This window comes from Vicugna pacos, chromosome 1, assembly GCF_048564905.1.
Source record: "Vicugna pacos chromosome 1, VicPac4, whole genome shotgun sequence".
Taxonomy (NCBI): Eukaryota; Metazoa; Chordata; class Mammalia; order Artiodactyla; family Camelidae; genus Vicugna; species Vicugna pacos.
In genome coordinates, this window is record NC_132987.1 from 119,740,828 (window position 1) to 119,761,171 (window position 20,344).

Below are 20,344 nucleotides of genomic sequence, written 5' to 3' on the forward strand. Positions count from 1 at the left end.
ATCTGACCCGTATCTGACCTCTGCACCTGAAGGACTGTGCTTCTGGGCTCTTTTCAAGCACCGTTGGGAATATGAGCTTTCAGGTTGTATGTCTCAGTGGAAGGATACGTTAATGACTGGGCCACTAGGGGGCGCTCGGTCACCGTGAGATTTTTTCCAGGAAGCCTACTCATGCCTGCTCTCTGGTCTTAGGATACTTGAAAGTAGGAAGCAACAGGAGAGGAGAGGAGAGGGAAGGAGGAGGGGGAGGGGAGGGAAAGGAAAAGAAAAAAAGGAGGGAGGGAGAAAGAAAGAAAGAAAATCCTCCTTAACATAAATTTGTGAGAAATTCAAAAAGTTCTTAGAAAATCAGGTTACTACATTCTGGCCAGACAGCTGCAGTCACAGGGAGAGCCTTGGTTTCACTTGGGAAAAGCTCAGCCCTCGTGCAGGAAATGACAGAGAAAGATGCTGAAAAGGGGGCGGACTTGGCTTTGCAATCAAGATGTGTCCAGGATGAAACTGCCTGGGGTACTTTTTTGAAAGATGAGACTTCAGGTCCCTCCCCTGGGGCTTCTGCTTCAGCTCATCAGAATCAAAACCTGGAAATCTTTTTTTTTTTTTTTGATTGAAGTACAGTCAGTTACAATGTGTCAGTTTCCAGTGTACAGCATGGTGTTCCAGGCGTGCATATGTATATGCAGGCATTCGCTCCCACGTTCTTTTTCATTAAAGTTGTTGCAGAATGTTGAACGTGGCTCCCTGTGCTACACAGAAGATATTTTTTTATCTATGTTTGTGTATGGTGGTTAACATTTGCAAATCTCAATTTTGACAAGCAGTTAAGGTGCATCTGTACTAGAACAAGCAAAAACTGCCCTTAAAAGAGGAATTTTAGGATACTAACCCACTCCTGTATCTCGTTAAATTTTGTCATTTATAAGGGGAAAAAGGAAAAAGAAAAAAGAAAAAAAAAAGATGTGTCCAGGGCGGGATAATGAAAGCAGCTTCCCCTCGGGGACCTCCAGCTTCTGTTGTCACTGGGGGCCAGGCTGTGGGGACCCGGGAGGTGACCAGAACAAAACCTGGAGAAGGAAAGGCTCGGCACCCCTTCCCCGCGAACCTACCGTCCTCGAGGGTGGTGGTGATGATTTCCTGAGAAGAAGGCCCGGTCCCGGCACGGTTGCAGGCCTGCACCACCAGGCCGTACTGGGTGAACTTATTCAGGTTGTCCAGGGTGTAAATCTCACTGTCCCCGGTGGTGTCAATACTGATAATGTTGAACTGGAAGTTGCCCCCAGTGCTGTACTCCCGGTAACCTATCTGGTAGCCACGGATAATCCCATTTTGCAAATGTTTCTTGGGAGCCTGAACAGGAAAGAAGAGAATCACTGAAGAACACTAAACGGACGCCAGTGGGGAAGCCAGGGCCCGCCCGCCTCGTAGGGAAACACAAATGAAACACAAATGAAGCAGGAGCAGCGAGGTGTCGTGCAGAGCCGGCTCCTGGCCGGACCCCCTCCCTGTACCTGCGTGGACGTGCCCAGCACCCCTCCAACCCCGTCCCACGTCCTGTGACGTGGGACCAAGACCCTCGCTGACGCAGGGGGTCACACACCCGAGGGACAGGAGGGGAATCTGGCCCCAGAGCCTGCGCGCTCAGCCCCTCCGTCCTGCTGCTGGGGTGGCCGCCTCTCCAAGCGGCGCGGAGGTTTCCAAAGACAGGCTGAGCTCGCAGCGCCTCCGCGGCCGCCAGCCATCCTCGCGGGGGCCCAGCTCCACACCTCCGCCCAGCAGCGTCTACTGAGCTCTGCTCCGCCGGCCTGTCCCAGGCACTGGGGAACAGAAGGGGTCTTTTGCTTTATGGCCCCTGCCCTCGCGGAGCTTATACTCTAATGGAACATCCCAGAATAAAGGTGTTTCCAGGTTGAAAGCCGGCTGTGAAGGGAGTCCCCAGGAAGGCAAACCTCTTTGATTCAGGTGAGTCATTCTGGAATAATTTTAGGTCGACTTTAGCTGAGCGAGCTGAGGCTGTATTTAGCGTCTCTCTGCCGAGGGTAAGGGATCGCTGAGTGGAAGGCAGAACCGTTTTCACTGATAGGTCGGACTTTTTTAAGAATCCAGAATTTTTCAAGTCTGTTATGAGAACAACATCGAAGCGATGCTCTAAAATAATAAAGGTGCTGTAGACTTTCAGGAAATCAGCAGGTATATGTGTGTGTGTATGTGTATTATGTCTGTGTGTACATGCGTGTGAGCATATATGTGTATACATGTGCACATTGTGCGTGTGTACATGTGTGTGTGTATTTCAGTGCAAACCGTGGATTAAGGTCTCTTAGGGCTCTGAAAAGTTTTCTCAGCCCTGAAAATGCTTACAATCCAGTTGGAAAGAGGAAATAAACACGTGGGAAACTAGAGAAATCTGAAGCATCCAAGTGCATCCAAGTGTGTGTGACTGGACGGTGAACACCAGCAGGCTTCCAGAAAGTGGTGAAATGGGAGTGGCCTGGCACAGGCAGAGAGGCCGGTCCAGGGACCCTGGAAGGGTGGCTAGGGCTCCAGGGGGAGGGGAGGCTGCTGGGGGGGAGGCACAGAGCGGCCAGAATGGACTGAGTGTGCTGGACCAACAGCAGTGGGGACTGGCAGAGAACAGACAAGGCGGACTGTTGGGGGCTTGTCCTGGATGCCCAGCCAGAAGAACACTGTGAGCAGACAGCAGCATGAAGGAGTTCAGCAGTCATCTGTGGACTGACTGCTCACTACGCCAGCCTCCCAAGGGAATGAGATGTCTCCAGCTGTCTTTAGGCATTGTCCGCGTTATACAAGAGCAGCCAAATCACATTTCTGTTTTTTCAAGCATGTTCCCTCACTTCTGGCCGTCTTGGATCCCACTTGCTCTTCTCAGCAACCCATCTGATTCATGCATTTACATGGTGCTAATAGATGCCAGGGAGGTCGTCCTATAAACTGTCACTTCCGAAGTCAGGTTGGCGCAGTCAGACCTTGACGGAAGAGCTCATACTTTATGATGAGCAAATGTCTCTGCACCTGTTTCTGCATCGATGAACTGTAACTCTTCACTTTGCTTTGAAATTAGATTGAAAGAGTTCAGATTTTGAGAATTCCATTACCTGGAATTTGATTTATCTCAACCACTGAATTGCATTTGTATCATTTAATTAATTAACAAAATTAATTTCCTTCCCAAAGTCACAGATAAGACAAATAGAAAACAAAGATATTCCTACCAGTTTGCATAGTTTTTTTTAAAATGAAGTGTAGTCAGTGTACAATGTTAGTTTCAAGTGTACAGCAGTGATTCAATTATACACATACACATATACATATATATTTTTTCAGTCTCTTTTCCATTACGGCTCCTTACAAGAGACTGAATACAGTTCCCTGTGTGATACAGTAGGTCCCTTTTTATCTGTTTTATATATAGTAATGTGAACCTGTTAATACCAAACTCCTACTAATCTACCTCTCTGAATCTACAGTTTTTTACTGTTAAATACCATCATCCAAATATAACGGATTTTTTTAATTTTGAAAATTACTCTCATTTTTCAGTGGGCTCCCTGTGACAATTTAAGCCTCCCTAAGATACCAAATCAGGATCACAGGACAGGGCCACGGAGTCAGGTCAGGAAGGAGGTGGAGGGGGTGAAGGCAAAAGCCCGCAAGAAACTGTTTACATGCGGCACCCACTTCAGCTGAATCTTCGACAAGCAGCGGGACCTGCTTGCTGACTCCCACCTTCCGGGGCTTGGGGGGATCAATCGCGCCTGGGCTCTGACTGCGCAGGTAGGTGGAGAAATATTCCTTTGGCCCTTCTTCTCCCCGGGTGAACACACATTCTGACTAGCTTACATAGTTTAAAAAACACAGGGGGTTTTGTCCTGCTCAGTTTAAATATTTTGTACAAAATAAATAGAACATCTTTTACATTTTTCTTAGAACTAAATGTTAGTCCTACTAATTCTAGAGTGACACGAAGGTGATTTTTGTTTATTAAGTTTTTCTGCCATATTTTGTGCATGTAGATTCAAGTTGAGAGCTGGCTCCTACGCTGCCATGAGCACGGCGGCCCACCCATGAGGATGAGAGCCAGGCAGGGTTTGGAGGGTCTGTTTCATCTCCCAGACCCTCAGGGAAGAAACTAGCTTTGAAGAGCCAATTTGTTTGGACACTGTCGTCCACCTTTGTTTCCTGTTTAAAACAAGGGTTCCAGAGAGTCGTTTCACTTGCGCAGCCAGCCAGGGGGGTACATGTGTTTACAGTAAGGATTGCGGAAGGTGAACCTTTTGCTGGAGAATAGGTTCTTGCCTTACACAGGGAAGAATTTCAGAGTGAGGCATAGGAAAGCATTTAAGAGTGAGGCACAGCAAAGGGAAGGTAAGTTTATTCAAGGAGACACGCACTCCATAGACAGAGCGTGGGCTGTCTCAATAGGCAAGAGGTGGCCCCAGCGCACGGGGTCAGCTAGGAAGTGGAGATCAGCCCCAGAGCTCGGGGACGGCTCGCTCCTATGGGCGGCATGATTTCATATGCTGACAAGCAGGAGGATTATTCCAGCTGTTCTGGGGAAGGGGTGGGGATCGCCAGGAGCTGGGCTGCCGCCTACTTTTTGGCCTTTCATGGCCAGGTTTGGAAACGTCATGGTGCCTGTGGGTGTGTCATGTAGCAGCTAATACATTACAGTGAACCTAAAATGAGACTCAAGTTCCTCTGGAAGTCAGATCCTCCACTGTCTCAGGCTGAGCTGGTTCTACCAGTTTATGTCTTATCCTCAATTGCTGTGTCATTCGTTTAATGCCTGTGCCCTGCCCCTTCCCTCCTGTCTCAGGCCTAAAGATTTATAGCAAATCTCACCTGGCAACCAGACCTCTTAATACATGTTAAAGGAAGACTGGGAAAATAAGTGATCAGGAAAAAAAAAAGAAAGAAACTAAAGTGAAGGAGGGCTCCCTTCACTCCATAGTCAAGAATTCAGCCATCTGAGTCCCTTCCCGTGCAGGAAGACGTCCTTATTGACAGATCGCTTTGATACGTGAGTGCTCTGTTTTTACCTTTTCTCAAATTCCTTCAAATGCACTACAGTTCAGAGAAGGCCTTCCCTACTCACTGTTGTGTTTCTCGTGGAAGGAGTCACTGTTTTCCGTGTTGAATTTTACTCTTCCTTCCCTTTGCCTTTGCATCCAGTGATGACCCTGACTCCTTTTCATCTGTCTCATTATCTGCCATCTGTGACTCTCTCTCCCTGCTTCCAGTCCTGACATTTTTTTCCTCCTGTGGTCTCCCTAAACAGCCTTCTTTCATCCTTCCAGGAGCCCTTTCTCCAGCCTCCAAGTCCCTCCCCACCCCCTGCTTCCTTTAAGCCACTGTCTCTTTTGGTCTCCATGACAACAGGAGCCCTGTGTCAATGTATTTGTGCAGTTTGCAAGTGCCTGTATCTTTTGTGTCCACCCAAATCAGCCTGCAAGCTGCCCATGGCAGATTCTTCGCTCTTTACAGAGATGGCAAAAGCAGGGCTGAGCAAATGCTCACAGCACCCGTGTGGATGTGGTCATTAGAACAGGCATCTCTTCTGCAGAAAACCACCAGCCAGGCCCTGTTTCCGGCACGCTCCCCTCCCCCTTCCCACTGCTGGCGAACGGACTTTGCTCAGTGCCCGGCTCCGTCTGCTGACCGGGGAGCCCACGCCTCCCCGGCAGGACTCTGCGCTCCAAGAACACTGCTTCACTCCGGCACGGTGACTGATTTGGTTGAACGATGATTTGAAACATTTCCTTTTAGATTTCTCCAGATTCACTGCGAATGTAACCTGTTCTCATTTCCCTTCTATTACAGAAGTGGGGGGCTGTCTTTTTCATCTCTGTGTGCTTCCTCCAGCACCCGCTTCCATGCTCCCCAGTATAAGGAGCATAAACGCAGTAACTTGCTCAGGGAACAGATGCATTGAAGTGAACAGCCAGGAGCTGGTGCCTGTTCCATCCAAGGCATCGTGTGTCGGGGAGACCGACGGTGAATCCGTGATTAGAGTCTGGTGCTTGCAGGGCTGAAGGTTTGCCCAGGGGACGACGGAAGGGAAGAGGGACGGCTTCCTTTTCCAAGTGGGGCAGCACTATAGGAAACCAGTCAGTGTCCACAGCGGCGCTGAGAGATGACCTGGGAATGCAGAGCAGCCCGCAGTGACCCTTTGGGGAGGTGTGTGTGGGGATCATCGGGGGCGGGGGGAAGGCAAGGGTGTAGGGAAACTGGGGAGAAGCGGGGGCCCTGCCCAGACCTCCTGAAGCGGGAATACAGGCTGGCTGCGGGAGGGGGCTGGGGGCGCGTGTTTCAACAAGCCCCCTGGGATTCTGGCACACGCTCAAGTCTGAGGACCGCTGTTATCACTGGGAAGTCATTGAGAGGTTTAGAATTGGCCTCACCTGGGAGGGACTTCAGTCAAAACGCAATGTCTGCACATTCTCTGATTTTTTAGGTCACCGATAACCCATGTATTTTCTTGGTGTCTTTGTGGAACAGAGGGAATGAGTGCGGACAGGGCTGGAGGCCCTCTGTGGTCCCGGGAGTCACACAGCAGCAGCGGGACAGCTGCACAGAGGGGCTGGGGTGGAGGAGGGGACAGCTGCCTCGCTGGACAGAGCACTGCTGCGCCCCACAGCCACCGCGGGCTGACAGAGCAGCCTCTCTGGATGAGCGGACGGTGGGTTTTGAGGGAGAGAGGTCACAGAGAGGCGCCTGACATCCTTGCCTCAACGCACATTTTCCTTCGGTCTCTCTCCTTTGAGTTGCCTCGCACTACGCACGTTGTCGGCCTTGCAGCTCTCGTGCAAGCAGTATGTGTCACCACGTGGCTCCCCGTCAACGTTCGTGTCCACTGAGGGACGCATGAGAATGAGGAGGCCACATGTTAGGAAATAAAAAGTGGACACATGATCCGATAATGAGACATGTTTAGAACGAAGGAGCCTGAGAAGTCATGAGTGACCAAGTGTTGGAAGGTCTGCAGTGTCCTACGGGGCCAAGAATGTGGACTTGGAGCTGACAGTCACCGTGTTCTAGGCAAACTTGGCGGCCGAGGAGGAGATGGCAGCCAAGGGTGTGCACCGGTTGGAACACAAATGAGGACTTTTAGAAACAGGCTCGGAGAATGTCGTAGGATGAACTTGAGGTTAATGGTTGCAAAACAGGACTCCGTTTATTCAATTTCCAAACCAGAGGGTGGCTCTCATTTCATTCACTCCCTCATTCATTCATCCATCCCACCAACAGACTTCAGTCAAACAGCTACTCTGGGCCTTTCCTTGTTTGGAATTTTGCTGCCTTTTGCAAATCACTCTCTGGTGACCACCTAGAGCACTTCTCACCAACCACGACGGCTCGCCCATGATTTCTGCCAATGGCCTGACAGAGGGATTCCCAGCACACATGCAGACCAGGACCGGCTTCGTACATATCAGCTCCGAGGCCTCCGGGAGTTTCCCCCGCTAACATCAGACCTCTAGATGTCCCGACTCAGGGAGCTGGCAAGGAGGAGGGTGGCTGCTGCATCCCAGCGAAGCCAGGGGAGACGTCCAAGAAGCAGACCTGGCCAGAAGGGTGATGGCTCAGTGTCTCAGAGCCTGGGAGTGGGGTCAGTCAGAGAGACACGGCAGGGAGAGGGACTCTGCCCTGGGTTCAGACCAGGGAAAGAGCAGAAGAGAGTGAGGAGGGGGGCTATGGAAGTTTCCGTGGCCAAAAAGGCAGGCAGCCAAGGCCCAGGCAGGAAAGAATCCACCTGAAGACTGTGAGGTTTTGGGAGACTGGTCCAGCCCGCACCGCCCAGCCTGCAGGTAATAGGGTTTAGAGGAAAAGCGGTTTTGATTTTGACGCCAAGAGACAGTGTGTGCTAGACTGTGAGCATTAGGCTGGGGCCACCATTTAGTAGCAGCTGAGTGATCCCAAAGGAGTTGGCTCCCCCTGTGCAGACGGGCATCCCACCTGGAGTAGCTCCCCTGCAGGGAACAGGGGCCCCTGTGGATGGCAGAGTGGCCATGGAGGGCCAGAGGGACCCAGCAAAAAGACACAGAGATCTGGGCGGGGGCACCGCTGACCCAGATCTGCTGAGCTTGTGCAGAAGGCAGGGAAGAGGTCTCTGGTGCTCTGAATCTCTGCCCAGGGGACCAGTGCAGAGGAGCTACTGTGATGAGTCTCAGTTGTCTGTTGCTGCTTCTCCAGGTATCATCGTGGTTTACTAAACATGGCTGACAAACTACGGTCCTGGGGCGAAGTCAGATAGTCCTTGTTTTTCTATGGCTCTTAATTAAAACTGTACATTTTTTTCACATTTTTAAACAATTGCAAAAAAATCAAAAGAATAGTTTGTGACACATGAAAATTATCTGAGCTTCAAATTTCCCTGGGCCTGAGTATGCTGTACTGGAGCCCAGACACTCCCACTTAAGCACGCACATGCCGTGTCTGCTTCGGGGCTACAGCGGCAGAGGTGCGTGGCTGTGACAGAGACCTTTGGGCCCCAGAGTCTGGAGTATTTGCTCTCTGGCCCCTGACAGAGCCAGGGTGCAGACCCCTGGAGGACACAGCGCTGTGGACTGGCCCCTGCAGGTAGGATTCACTGGCTGGCTGGAGGCGAGGGGCAGGGAGGGAAGGGGGAGGAGGAGGGCGAGGAGAGGAGGGGCCGAGAGAGGCCAGGGTTTGGGTGGAATGAGAGTCAGCTCCCCTCCTTGCCAGGATGGCAAAATCCCAGCATCCGTTCAACTGGAGGAGAAGGGATGCGAGCACTAGCTGGCCTCTGGTCATGGACTGGTGTCTGCCAGGCACACGCTAGTGATGACGTCACTGCACGGTGGCACTGCACCTGCGAACTGTTTAAGGAGTCCCTTGTCTGCATGACAAAGATCGTTTTTATTAAATGCAGAGACAGGAGTAATACCGAATTATGCTGAAGTCTAATCCAGTACTTTTCATGCTGTACCAAAGTATTCTTATTATCTGTAATTCACCTGCTGTAGATGCATTTAACTTACGTGGCTCCTATTTACCCATAATGCCATGGAATGCTGTCAAGCTATACTTTTACATGCACTCTTTATTTTCAATGCAAATATCATATATTCATAAATATATGACACTGTAGGTTTTCATCCTAAATTATGCCGTGTACTAGATACACAATTGAATATATTTAGCTTGATCCTGACTATAAGCAATTTTTAGCCTAATGTCCCAACTTTAGAAGCCAATTCACTTACAAAACCTGATGCTGGTGTACTAAACAGAGACCCATGGCTGGTCACTAGCAAATGTCCAAAATGCTGCTTCAGTTCCAGCCTCATGGTTTCTACTCATTACCCCTATTTGCATTTCTGATAATAAGTTCTGTTAGTCAAGGCAAAAATACGATCCTAACCTTCTAACCTGTTGTAACCTAACAGTTCATAACTTGTTTATAATCAGAACAATGCAAATGTCTGTCCTCAGATACCTTGCATTATGCCAGGTTCATCCAGGCTCAACGTGAAGCTTTCAGAGGAAACCATCTGAAAGGACTGCCAGCTGATGAACGGAGTTGGCGTGACCTTAGTCCTTCATTCAAGTTCAGTTTACACCCTGTCAGGGTGAGTCAGCTGAGAGGCACAGCCTTTGCTCTGGGGCTAAATGGAGCCACCCCTCCTAGGCTGGGTCCCAGCCAGCCTGTCTTCCCAGCACGCCCAGGCATAGACCTGGGTCCCACACTCTTGGCGCCAAGCAGCCTTTGGGAAGGTGGCCAGCATCTTTTCCCTGCACTTGAAGGCTGGGAGCCAGAAGGACAGCCTGCTTAGGGTGGGGGGCCAGCCGGGACCCTCTGGGCAGGCAGGCTGGCAGTTCTGCTCTGGGACAGAGAAATGGGGTCCCAACTCCGAGGACCCCAGGAAAAGACTGACCGATCACAGGGTTAAACCAAGAGGGCTAATCCAGTGAATACATGGGGAGAGATGCAGACTGTATTCTAAATGAAGCAAAAAAGTGATGAATGGTTTTATGAAAAGGATCTGTACGTTTTACGTATGTGCCAAAAAGTAGGATGCTAATATAGTCATGTAGGGCTTTTTATGGAGCCCCGAGGTCTCCAAAGGAAAGGTGCCCCTTCTTGATATGCATATTTGAACATGAACGTGAACAATGGGAGTAGTGGTTCCTGTATTTATTTAACAAGTATTTACTGCTCTTCTACTGGGATATTGCAAACGAAGAACATATGCCCTCTACCCTCACTGAGCTCACGGTCTCGTCAACTGAAGGAAGCTGAGGGAGGGCAGTCCTCTATGTGGACGACCAAGAAGTTCTGAAATCAGTTTGGATTTTTCTTCTCTCATTATAAGGGGAAGAGCTTAGACTTGCTAATATGAGAAGGGCTGACAATTCCTTAAATATTTGTAAGGCATGTTGGTTGTCAGGATTTTTAATAAAACTGTTGAAAATCCAACTCTAGAACCAATTGATTAGTTCATAAAAGAAATGTAAATTTTGTAATTTTGCACAGCCTAAGGATGAAAGCGAGAGTTCAAAAATTAAGTAAAATTAACTCCAAGGCAACACTTCTGAATTTCAACTGACTTCGGAAAGACGGATGTGGGCTGACTGCTCAAGTTATGCTCAGGTGAAGTCTACAATTTGGGAAGAAAGTGGTAGTAGGTAAAAATGTACATGTTACTTATTTTCTTTAACTTCAATGGGGTTGGGTAAAATTTATAGCATGAGGTTGGAAGGAAAAGGAAATGGAAATGCTTGTTGACCTTTCCGTGCACAAGCTCACTTCACGTGCATTAGCTTATCAACTGCTTGGAAGCCCAGCAGGCAGGCAGACAGCCAGGGTAGGCAGGGTTTCTCCACCTGACAGTCACAAGCCCTCAGATCTTGGGCAAATCCCTCCACCTTTGGAGGTTGTACACAACTAGGTCTACCTAGCGCACAGACCTCAGGGTAAAAAGCGTGTCAGGGCTGAGCAGCGAGCCGGGCAGCGAGCGAGGACTCAGGAGGACAGGTCTCCCAGGAACCCCAGCCAGAAACGAGCAGCGCTGCCTGTAAGTCACCCTTCCCGCGCGGCACGTCTCACCCTGCGGGTGGAGGGACGTGGGCGTCTAAGGCAGGTGGAAGTTTATTACATCACTACTGTGAAGGTCGCAGGCGATAAGCAGCTTTATTTTTAAATGATAAACTAGGCTGTTTTCCCATTGTAAGAGCTCATCTCTGAAACATTGAAACGAGTCCTCAAATAGTTGGAATTATTGTGCCTTGAGGAGACGTGGTGCTCCAGTAAAAAGCACTCTTCAGATTACTAAAACTGAACGAAATCCCCAAATATTCAACGTTAATATTTTACGGAAAGCACGTGTCTTTTCTGCAACACTGTTTATTCTAAATAAAATCCCAGTCAGAGACTAGGATGCAGAAGAACAAGACAGTGGCCACCTCATTCTCAGGAGTTTTACCCTGAGTCGTCAGTTTGGCGATTGTTTTCAGCAAGGCAACGGAAAATTTCCATAATTCTCGGTTTTATTTGAACAATTGAAAGGTTCATGTTTTGGGGATAGCCCACAGCTTTAAAAAGAGTTCTCATTCAAAACAAAACACAACATTGAGGTCTACAGGAAAGATGTCTCTGCCTTACAACTGCATTCTCTGGGTAAATGGCTTGAGATATCTAGAGTAATTAAACAGTCTAAACTGTGAACGTCCCATGAGCATATGTGAATAGTTATCAAACCATCCTTAATCTGCATAAAATAGGATCAGTTGATTCTGAGAGTGACCAGAAGGTTAGGTGACAGGAACTGTCAAAAGAAACACGTTCTGTCAGTGTTTTTACACTTAGGAGAGGGACTAAAATCAGAATTTTCTGAAAAGAACAGAGAATTCCCCTTTAGTTTTACAATTTTCAGGGACTTAGTCAAATATATTGTTATCAATAATCTGTAGCTTTAACTATTCTCTCTGATTTTGAACAACCCCAGCAGAAACATACAGTAAACTGTATCTGCTTATGCGAACCCTTTTGTTTTTCACGGGGTGTGGAGCAAGAGTTACAAAGGGAAGCTTCCTTTTCATTTGCTTTATCTTTGTTTTACTTAGAACCCCTGCTTTGCATCCTGAGCTTCCGCTAAGGCATGGCTTAGCATCTTTGACTCAGAATATGCAACAGTGCCGAGGAGGTTTCTGAGCTTATGAAATACAGACAATTTAATTCCTGGTTCCTGGCCATCTTCCCGGGGGCTCACACTTAAGTGATATGCTGCTGATGCCCATTTTCCCTACAATTTATCACACACTTATTAGATAATTATTGCCATTTTTTTCCCAATAAATTATAGTAGAAACCCACATGTGAATGGCCGGTCTGCCTGGTGCACGGAGCGTGGGTCGTGCCGTTGGGTGTCCACCACTGGACACTCCACTCTATTTCCTGCAGTGTGAACTAGACCCTCACCGTGTTACAGCCTGGTTTTTGGAGAGCCTGAAAGCTAGGGTGCCTTCCTCACAGCAGCTTCTGAAAGACATGTACTCCAGAGACTAGTGTGACATGAACACTTGTCATTTCCAACTCACATATGCACTCATTCATTCACGCAGAACCACCAGCCGTGGGAACCAAAGACAACTGAGACACTCCCTGTCTCTAAGGAGCTCGCAGAACGGCGGAGGAGATGCGATTGAAGGGACCACAGAACGCATGTGCTGGGGACCTCGTGGAACCATCACCTGGGGTAGGGATAGCTAAGGATGGAAGAGTTAATTCCACTTTGGAGATTCATGCGTCTTCGCATCTTCATAGAGGGGTCAGGTGGGACCGGACGGGTGGGACCTGATGGGTGGGACCGCACGGGTAGGAGGGTGGGGTGCTACAAACAGGGTGAGCAGCAATGTCAGTGGAGGAGAGGAGATGACAGCCCACGGGGTCCCATATACCTGGGGAAGGAGAGGGCAGCAGACCTGAAACAGGGGCTGTGACCTGGTGTTGGTAGCCAGGCTGTCCTCTGGGGCTTGGCCTGTAGCCAGCAGGCCGCGGGTAACCTCTGCCGAACATGAAAATGGAAACATTTGACACTTTTCTTTGGTGAAAGAAATAACCAAGATAACCAGGGAAAGCTGTTAATTTTGTTCACTGGAAGGCGTGAGTTACAGAAGTGTTGCCGGGTCAGTGAGAGTTAAACTCATGGAACATGGCTCACTGGTGGCAGGAAACGGCCGAGAACGTGCCCCTGACATTTAAGAGGGTTAGTTTCTGAAAAGGCTGGATTCCCACCCAAAACCCGGAGCTTTTCTCCCCTCTACGTCCTGCCTCTCCACTGGGCGCATCTTCTACTTCTGATGGGTTGTCTCATGACCCTAAATGAGTTTCCGCCTCCTTCCCCCCGGTATTTCCATCCTGGCTGACGGATGTGCAGCCCCTTCCTTGGACTAATGCCATTTCTGTCTTTCTTTACTTTCTTCTTTTTCCTCCTTTCCTATCAGCCTAAAGAGGCTAATTACACAAAACATAAATCAGGAATTTTTACACCATAAAATAAAAGCATATTTTAGGCAATATATTGTACTTGGATTACCTAGAATCGCATGCAGTTTGTTTGAATCAGTGATGCACTGTCATTACACGATCAGGCCAGTGTGAAACGATAGCCCATCAATGGCAGCCCTATGTCACTCGGTGGTTCAATCACCCACACACCTGCCTGCGTTCTGACAGGCCAGGCAATGCCGGCAGCCCGCCACCCCGAGATAACTCACTGTCCACAAACAGGACGTGACAATCCGCTCACCGTCTAAAGGAGACAAGGCCTCTTTTGATAGCCCACCACTTGTTCTTCCCTTTGACTCTAAGAAGAAATTTAACTGAAACCTACTGACTTCCTGCTGCTTTTCTATGGAGACAGAAAGGATTTCTTGCCTTTTAAAGCCTCCAGAGCTTCCACTTTTTAGATACAAGAGCTCTGTGGACAGACACCTCTCTGGTGCAGGACACAGAAAGCTCCAGGGGCCACCATAATAGCTGGTCTTGTCGTGCAAGAAAGTGCATGAAAAGACAGTGCAACGGAACGTGGGCGAAACTCCCCATCTAACTCCGGGCGGAGTGAGTCGGCGTCCCCGGGCAGAGCGGCCGGGACGCGTGCGGGGCCGCGGCTCGCTGAGTGCCGTTCTCGCAGGGTGTGTGATGCTCGCAGCGGGTCGACGCGCTCACAAAGGCGGACGGCGCCCCTCCCCACACGGCTCAGCCTGCCCTGTCTGAGCCCTGAACAGACACAGCCCGCCACCCGCTGGCATCACAGCTCATTGGCTGGGCTGTGAGACTGCACAAAGCGGCTTGCTGCATTAGTGCGTGTTAACACCGAAGGCGGTGTCCACTCCAAGCAGGAAAATCCCCTTTTTGTTGTTATGGAGGCTGGTGGTTTTGTGAAAGAGCTGAGGCTCCAAGGACGAAAGCCAACAACAGGCGCAGTGGGCGAGTGTTTTCCAGGGAACAAGAGGCGTGGGGTTCGAAGACCTCACTCCGGCTGCCACCTTCTTCTTCGGGGAGAGCGCAGCGGAAAAGGGTGAGGGAGGAGGTAAGGAGAAAACGAGCAGTGAGAGAAACCCAGAACCGGAAAAGCACGCGCACCTCTGCAGAAGTCCTGACCCGGCCACCGCACTCCAAATGACGTGGCGTCTGTGCGAGCACAGGAAGGAGGTGGCCGACTCCCCAGGCAGCTTCGCCGCCAGCTGAGGGACTTCAAGACCCCCAGGGCAGTGGCGCCTAGCGTGCTGGTTCGCAATGAATTTGGGCCAGAATGTAAGTCAGGGTCGCTTCCGTCCTTGAGAAAGTCTGTTCATTCAATGATCTCTTTTGTACTGAAGTATAGTTGGTGGACGGTCCCGCGTTAGTCTCTGGTGTACAGTGTGTGGATTCAGTCGCACCACAGAAAACCCGTCGGCCGGACTCAGAGCCGCGTGCTGAGCGGCAGGTTTTCTCCCGGCAGCGGGTGACAAGCCTTCTGCTCACCAGCAGCCTGTCTGCATCTGCTGGCCATGCCGGGGGCACCACGGCCTCGGACGGCAGCCGGCCCGTCAGCGCCCCCGCCCCCGGGCATGTGCCAGGGCAGAGCTAGCTGGGGCACCGCCAGCACTTCTCTCCTTTTTGCCACTTGGTGGACTGGCTACCACATCAGGATTTGCCATTTAGAAAAAGCCGTTAGAAAAAGTTTCCGCTGGGCTGAAATGAACCCACAGAGTCACGCACATCCCCTGCATTACTCCTGCGGAGACCGATACTTAGGACCCAATCATGATTGAAAGACGAAAAACCAGACACCAAGGACAACTCCACGCTCTGCAGATAACAGAACTGCTGTGAAAGTACTCCAATGTGCATACACATGTCGGATTTCAGTAAGAGGGCTTTTCCTCTAACTCTGCAAAATGAAAGCTTCATAGAATGTTCCTGTCCGGGCATCAGAACGCTTAACATGAGTGAGGTGCTCCCCGCCCCCCGCTCCCGTGGAGGAGTGCCCGAGACAAGTGTTACTGGGTTTACCTTCCAGGTGACCCTGATGCTCTGAGAAGATACGGGCTCCAGGTGAACTTCCTGGGGCGGGCCGTCAGGAGCTGAAAGACCAAGAGCCACAGGCCGGTTAGAGACGGGTTCCGGGGCGCAGACACCCCACAACCACACGCGGGCCCCGGGGACAGGCCCCGGCAGCACAGGCGTGCTTTCTGCTCTAGCAGGAAAGGCCGCTTTGCAGAGTCGCGTGCACACGGTTCACCCCGGGCTCACTCACGCCGAGAGAAAATGAACTTTCAGGACCTGCCCTCGTGCTTCCTCCCCTTGTCTCTGACACCTGGATGAATGAACCCCAAGTCTGAGCACGCTGACCGCTGGATCGGGAGACTGTCACACAGCCTGTCTCCGGGGTCACTGTGCAGTGCTCGTTCCTTTGGAAGCCTTGTGTAGGGACGTGCTGAGGTCCTTGGGTTGCTCAGAACTACTTGGGGAGGGAAAAAAGAAGATTTCTCTGTCTTTGAGTCTCTCGGTTGCTTTACTTCTCCATTCTTTTCAATTAAAAACTCCTGTTGACCTGGGGCTGCAGCCAGAGGCAGAAGCAGAGGTGAAGGGTAAAGCAAAGCAGAGACTCTCACACACCCGCTCCCAGTGCTTGCGCAGGTGCTGATGACGCCCCAGGCACAGCCAGGCACTCGGGACTGGGGCGGACCGTGTCTGCACACGCAACGCAGAGCTTAGAGAGAGGAGACATCCCTGGCCTGCAAGAGTCTAATCTCATCTGAACAACTGGATGAAGACACAACACAGCATATGCCCAAGTGTCTCTGGGAGCTGAAGGCAGTGGTCACCCAGGGGCCAGCAGGGAGAGACCCCTTTGGATGACAGCATTTTCAGATGGACAGGTTTTCAGTCACTGCTGAGCTGCACAAAGGGCCACTTCTCTGGATGCCAGTTTGCACGAGGGTCAGGAGCACGTGGGCGACAAAAAAGCAAGAATGATGGAGGGAAACCAGCCTGAGGGGCTTGGCAGCGAGAGAGGAAGGGAAGACAGAAACGTCATTTTAGGGGAGAGGCGAGAGCAAGGGAAACACGTTTTCCTCTTCTCAAAGAAGTTTTGAGTAACATGGCCATGCAGCTGAAACTCAGAGCTTGCCCCCCCAGGAGGTCACGAGGACAGTTTTCTGGGGGCCCACAGCCTCTCAGGTTTATTGATTCTCCAGGCTAAAAGGCTGTGCTAGGCACTAAAGCGAATTTCTAAACAGTAACCAAGGGAGAGGCTGGCATTCAGCTAACTGTGATCATTGTTACGGCCCTGCACCAAATTTCTGCTCACATGGTCAAGCCCTTTATCAGATCCAGTGAAAACACGTGGGTCAGATTTCCCTCACACACAGATAATCCTGCGGTCGCGGAGAAGCATGCAGTTCATCCACAGAACCCTTGGGAGAATTATTTTGAGGGTCTGACAGCTATACCGATGCCAGATTATTTTAACTTAATTTTGCTAAATCCAGTTGAACAAGGAGCCTGCTTGCTCAGAAGCGGGGGCAAGGCTGGGGCACCCTCTGGGGGAGCGGAGCCACCGGCACAGCCTTTATTTTCTTGTTGAGATACATTCATAATCACAGACGAGGCACTAGAAGAGTGTTTCTAAAAAACGCTTTCAATTCTAGGAGAAAACACAAAGTCAACGATGCAATTACGACTTGGGGACAATTTGTTTCTGGGCTGGCATTTTATGAAAGCCCCCCATGAAACGGGGGGAACAGTCCCTGTCTCCAAGACCACTTTTAAGAACCCAAGACCTTTTCCACTTAGACTAGCAATACTTCAATGGTTTGTCAGTAATTCTTTTACTAGTCGGCCTCGTCTCTGAAGTGAGTGCATTCAGATCTTTCCTCGCGTAAAGATAAAGTGACAGAAACTATACGCATCCATCAAAACCCATCAAATTGTACATCTGAAATATGTGTAGTTTACTGTATAGGAATCATACAATAAAGGTGTTAAAATTTTTTAATTAAAAAAAAAGGCAGAGGCTAAAATATTATAGCCCATAAACACACATTAGGGCTGTGCCCAATATAACTGGGTAGAGTCTTTGTCAGTTTGGGCACTGAATTTTCCACTCTAAATTTCTAAAACATTATAAGGAAAACCTTTTAAATGATATAAAAAATGAGTCTGCTTCAGAATTGTAGTGCTTTTCTTCCAACTCCTTAGCTATAATTTTTTCATGAGTCCTCATTTCATTGCGGAAGAACAGTTTCTGTAAAATTATAATCCAAGGCAGACTGAATGCCCAACGCTAAAATGATTGAAGATCAACCATTAGGCATCCATTTATTTAACTAAATTTGAAAATTGTGTTGACATTTGACATTTCAGAGTTTATTTACATGCTCTTGAATTGAAGCTGAACTATAAATAGAAAGCTTAGTTTCTTCTCCTTTTTTAAAATCAGAACATTTAGCTTTTTCTGGCGGGAAAAAGGAGATGGCTAGAGGTAAGAATTAACAATGAATGTGATTTTCCAAAATAAATAATCTCTGCATTTCTACAGAAGCCAAAACTACTCAATCTGTAAAAAGAGTAGTAAGTGAAGACTATATTTACAGTTCCTGAATGTGTTTTTTTGGGCAAGGCAACTTTCACGAATTCCTTTTGGCTAAAAACACAGCGATGACAGATTCTAACTGCCAAACCCATGACGGTCCTCTCTCGTTTCCAACCAGGGAACAAATGCCAAGACTCAAGCCTCAGCACTCCCCTCAGCCCCCAGATATCCTCTCCTCCACGTATCTGTCTCCTGGCTCCACCCAGAGGCTTGGGGCGTAACTGCTCAGGGAGCTGAGCTGAGCCACCCCAGCGGGAAGCTCTCCCAAACTTCTCTCTCTGGTTCCTTTCTGAGGAATTTACTGAGGGCCTCTCGTGCGCCAGATCCAAAACTGGGCAAAGACTGGGGTGTAAAAGTGGGCACAAAAAAAAAAAGCCTGCAGGGCCCCTGCATGACCTCCGACCTCCCGCTCATCTCTGATAGCATGGGTGAGCAGAATGTTCTTTGCTGGGCAAGGAGACCAAGATGCCATTCTGTAAAAATTAAAATAAAACCAAGAACAGTTGACGCCTCAACTGGGAAAAGATGAATTCATTTAATAATGATTTCTCAAATAAAGAGTGTATTCATTTAAACTCTTCTTTATTTAGGCCCTGCCATGTGCCAGACACTGCTCTACGTGTCTGGGAATAGCAGTGCACAAAACAGGCAACTCTGCCTGCCTTTGAGGGACGGAAGGACCAAGAACAGTCATAAACAATATACATCAGCAAACTGTATGGTATGCTGATGGAGATGGATCCCATTTTTTGCAAGGAAAGTGTTGAGGGAGGGAGGGGACCTGAGTGGGCGGTGGGTTGACATGAAATAGGGTGGTCAGGGTAGGACTCACTGAGAAGGTGATCTTGGAGCAAAGGCATGAAGGAAATATGGGAGGAGGGAAAGGACGCTCCAAAGCATTTCTGAATAATTCCAGAGTATTCCAGAACGACGGAGTGCACTGGGCATGGATGAGGAGCAGCGAGGAGGGCAGTGGTTATTTTGGTTTAATTTCCAGCATCTCTAAATAGAAGCTGGAGCACAGCAACACCACGGAAGCAGGATGCTGAAGGCTCCGGGACTCCTGCTTCTCGGCGGGCACCCTCTGTGTGTCTGACCCTCTCCTTGAACACAGATGGCACCACACTGGGCCCTCGCGTCTGTTGTTACGTGCTGATGCCTTTTATTCACTAACCCATCGTCACACTCCCTCCCCCTCTGCCTCCAGCTCAGCACACAGGACACTCTCCTTCTAGATCAGACCAGCTATCCTGGAATGTGATGCAAGATGATGCAAGACTCGTCCACTCAGTGCGGGATCCAATGGAAACCCATCCCCTCCACGTGGTGACCCTTCCATAGTCCTGATGAGTTTGAAAACTCACTGGTTATTCGATGAGCTCCGGCATCACTGAACATTCACGGTCTCGGGGCAGGTTCATAAAAGTTGAAGAGATCAGCCACCCCAACTCGGTCACCGCATTAAGTGACACTTGTCCTTCAAGGCGCCGCTGCTGACGGGGAGGCTGGTCTTGGGTGAGGGTCAGCTGCGGACATGACCTGCTGCTTGGCGTCAAAGAAACCGGGCGTCTCAGAGCTCTTCTGGTCCTTTAGGAGCTAATCTCCTTAACTGCTGACCGTGTCTCCACTTTCTCTCTTGATTTCTCCTCTCTAGGGGACTAAGGATTGCTGAGGGGAGTCAGAAAGTGTGCTGGGCAGCGTGATCTGTGCTTCATGGCTATTTCCTGAGATCAAGTGCATCAGAGGGTCTGATAATGCCCTTGTGACTCTAACGTGAAATTAACTGCGCTGCTGTGTAGCTGGAACAATGCTGTTTTCCAGCATTAGGTGGGGATGCTCTGTGAATGGCAGAGATTCCTTCTTCCCTCAGCTCTGCAGTGGATGATACAATGGGAATCCGAAACCCAAACTCCCTCTGTGGCAAGACCCGAGTTAAGAATCCGGAAACGTTTCCTGTAAGGGACCAAATTGTAAAGATTTAGGCTCTGCGAGCTATGTGCAGTCTCTGTGGCATATTCTTCTTTTTCTTCTTTTTCTTCTTTTTCAAATGTAAAAACTGTTCTTAGCTCGAGAGTCGTAAGTGGAATTTGGTCCATGGGTTGTGGCTTACTGAACCCTTACATGAAAGAGGGGTGGGGACGACGGTTAATCGGGGTGCACGTCCAGCCTAAAGGGCAACCAGCATCCGCGTGGCTCCGGCTGCCGGCTCGGATTCCTCCTTT

General features: G+C 49.6%; 1 protein-coding gene across 1 annotated transcript in view; it reads right to left on the bottom strand.

The window, feature by feature from the left end:
* The window catches only part of DSCAM (DS cell adhesion molecule), a 667,301-nt gene that overhangs the window by 92,670 nt on the left and 554,287 nt on the right, over positions 1-20,344 (bottom strand). Inside the window, exons 17-18 of the mRNA XM_031684569.2 lie at positions 15,539-15,609; positions 1,107-1,347 (exon numbers count right to left, since the gene is read on the bottom strand). Of these exons, the coding sequence (XP_031540429.2) occupies positions 1,107-1,347; positions 15,539-15,609 (312 nt within the window). The remainder of the gene's footprint in view (positions 1-1,106; positions 1,348-15,538; positions 15,610-20,344) is intronic.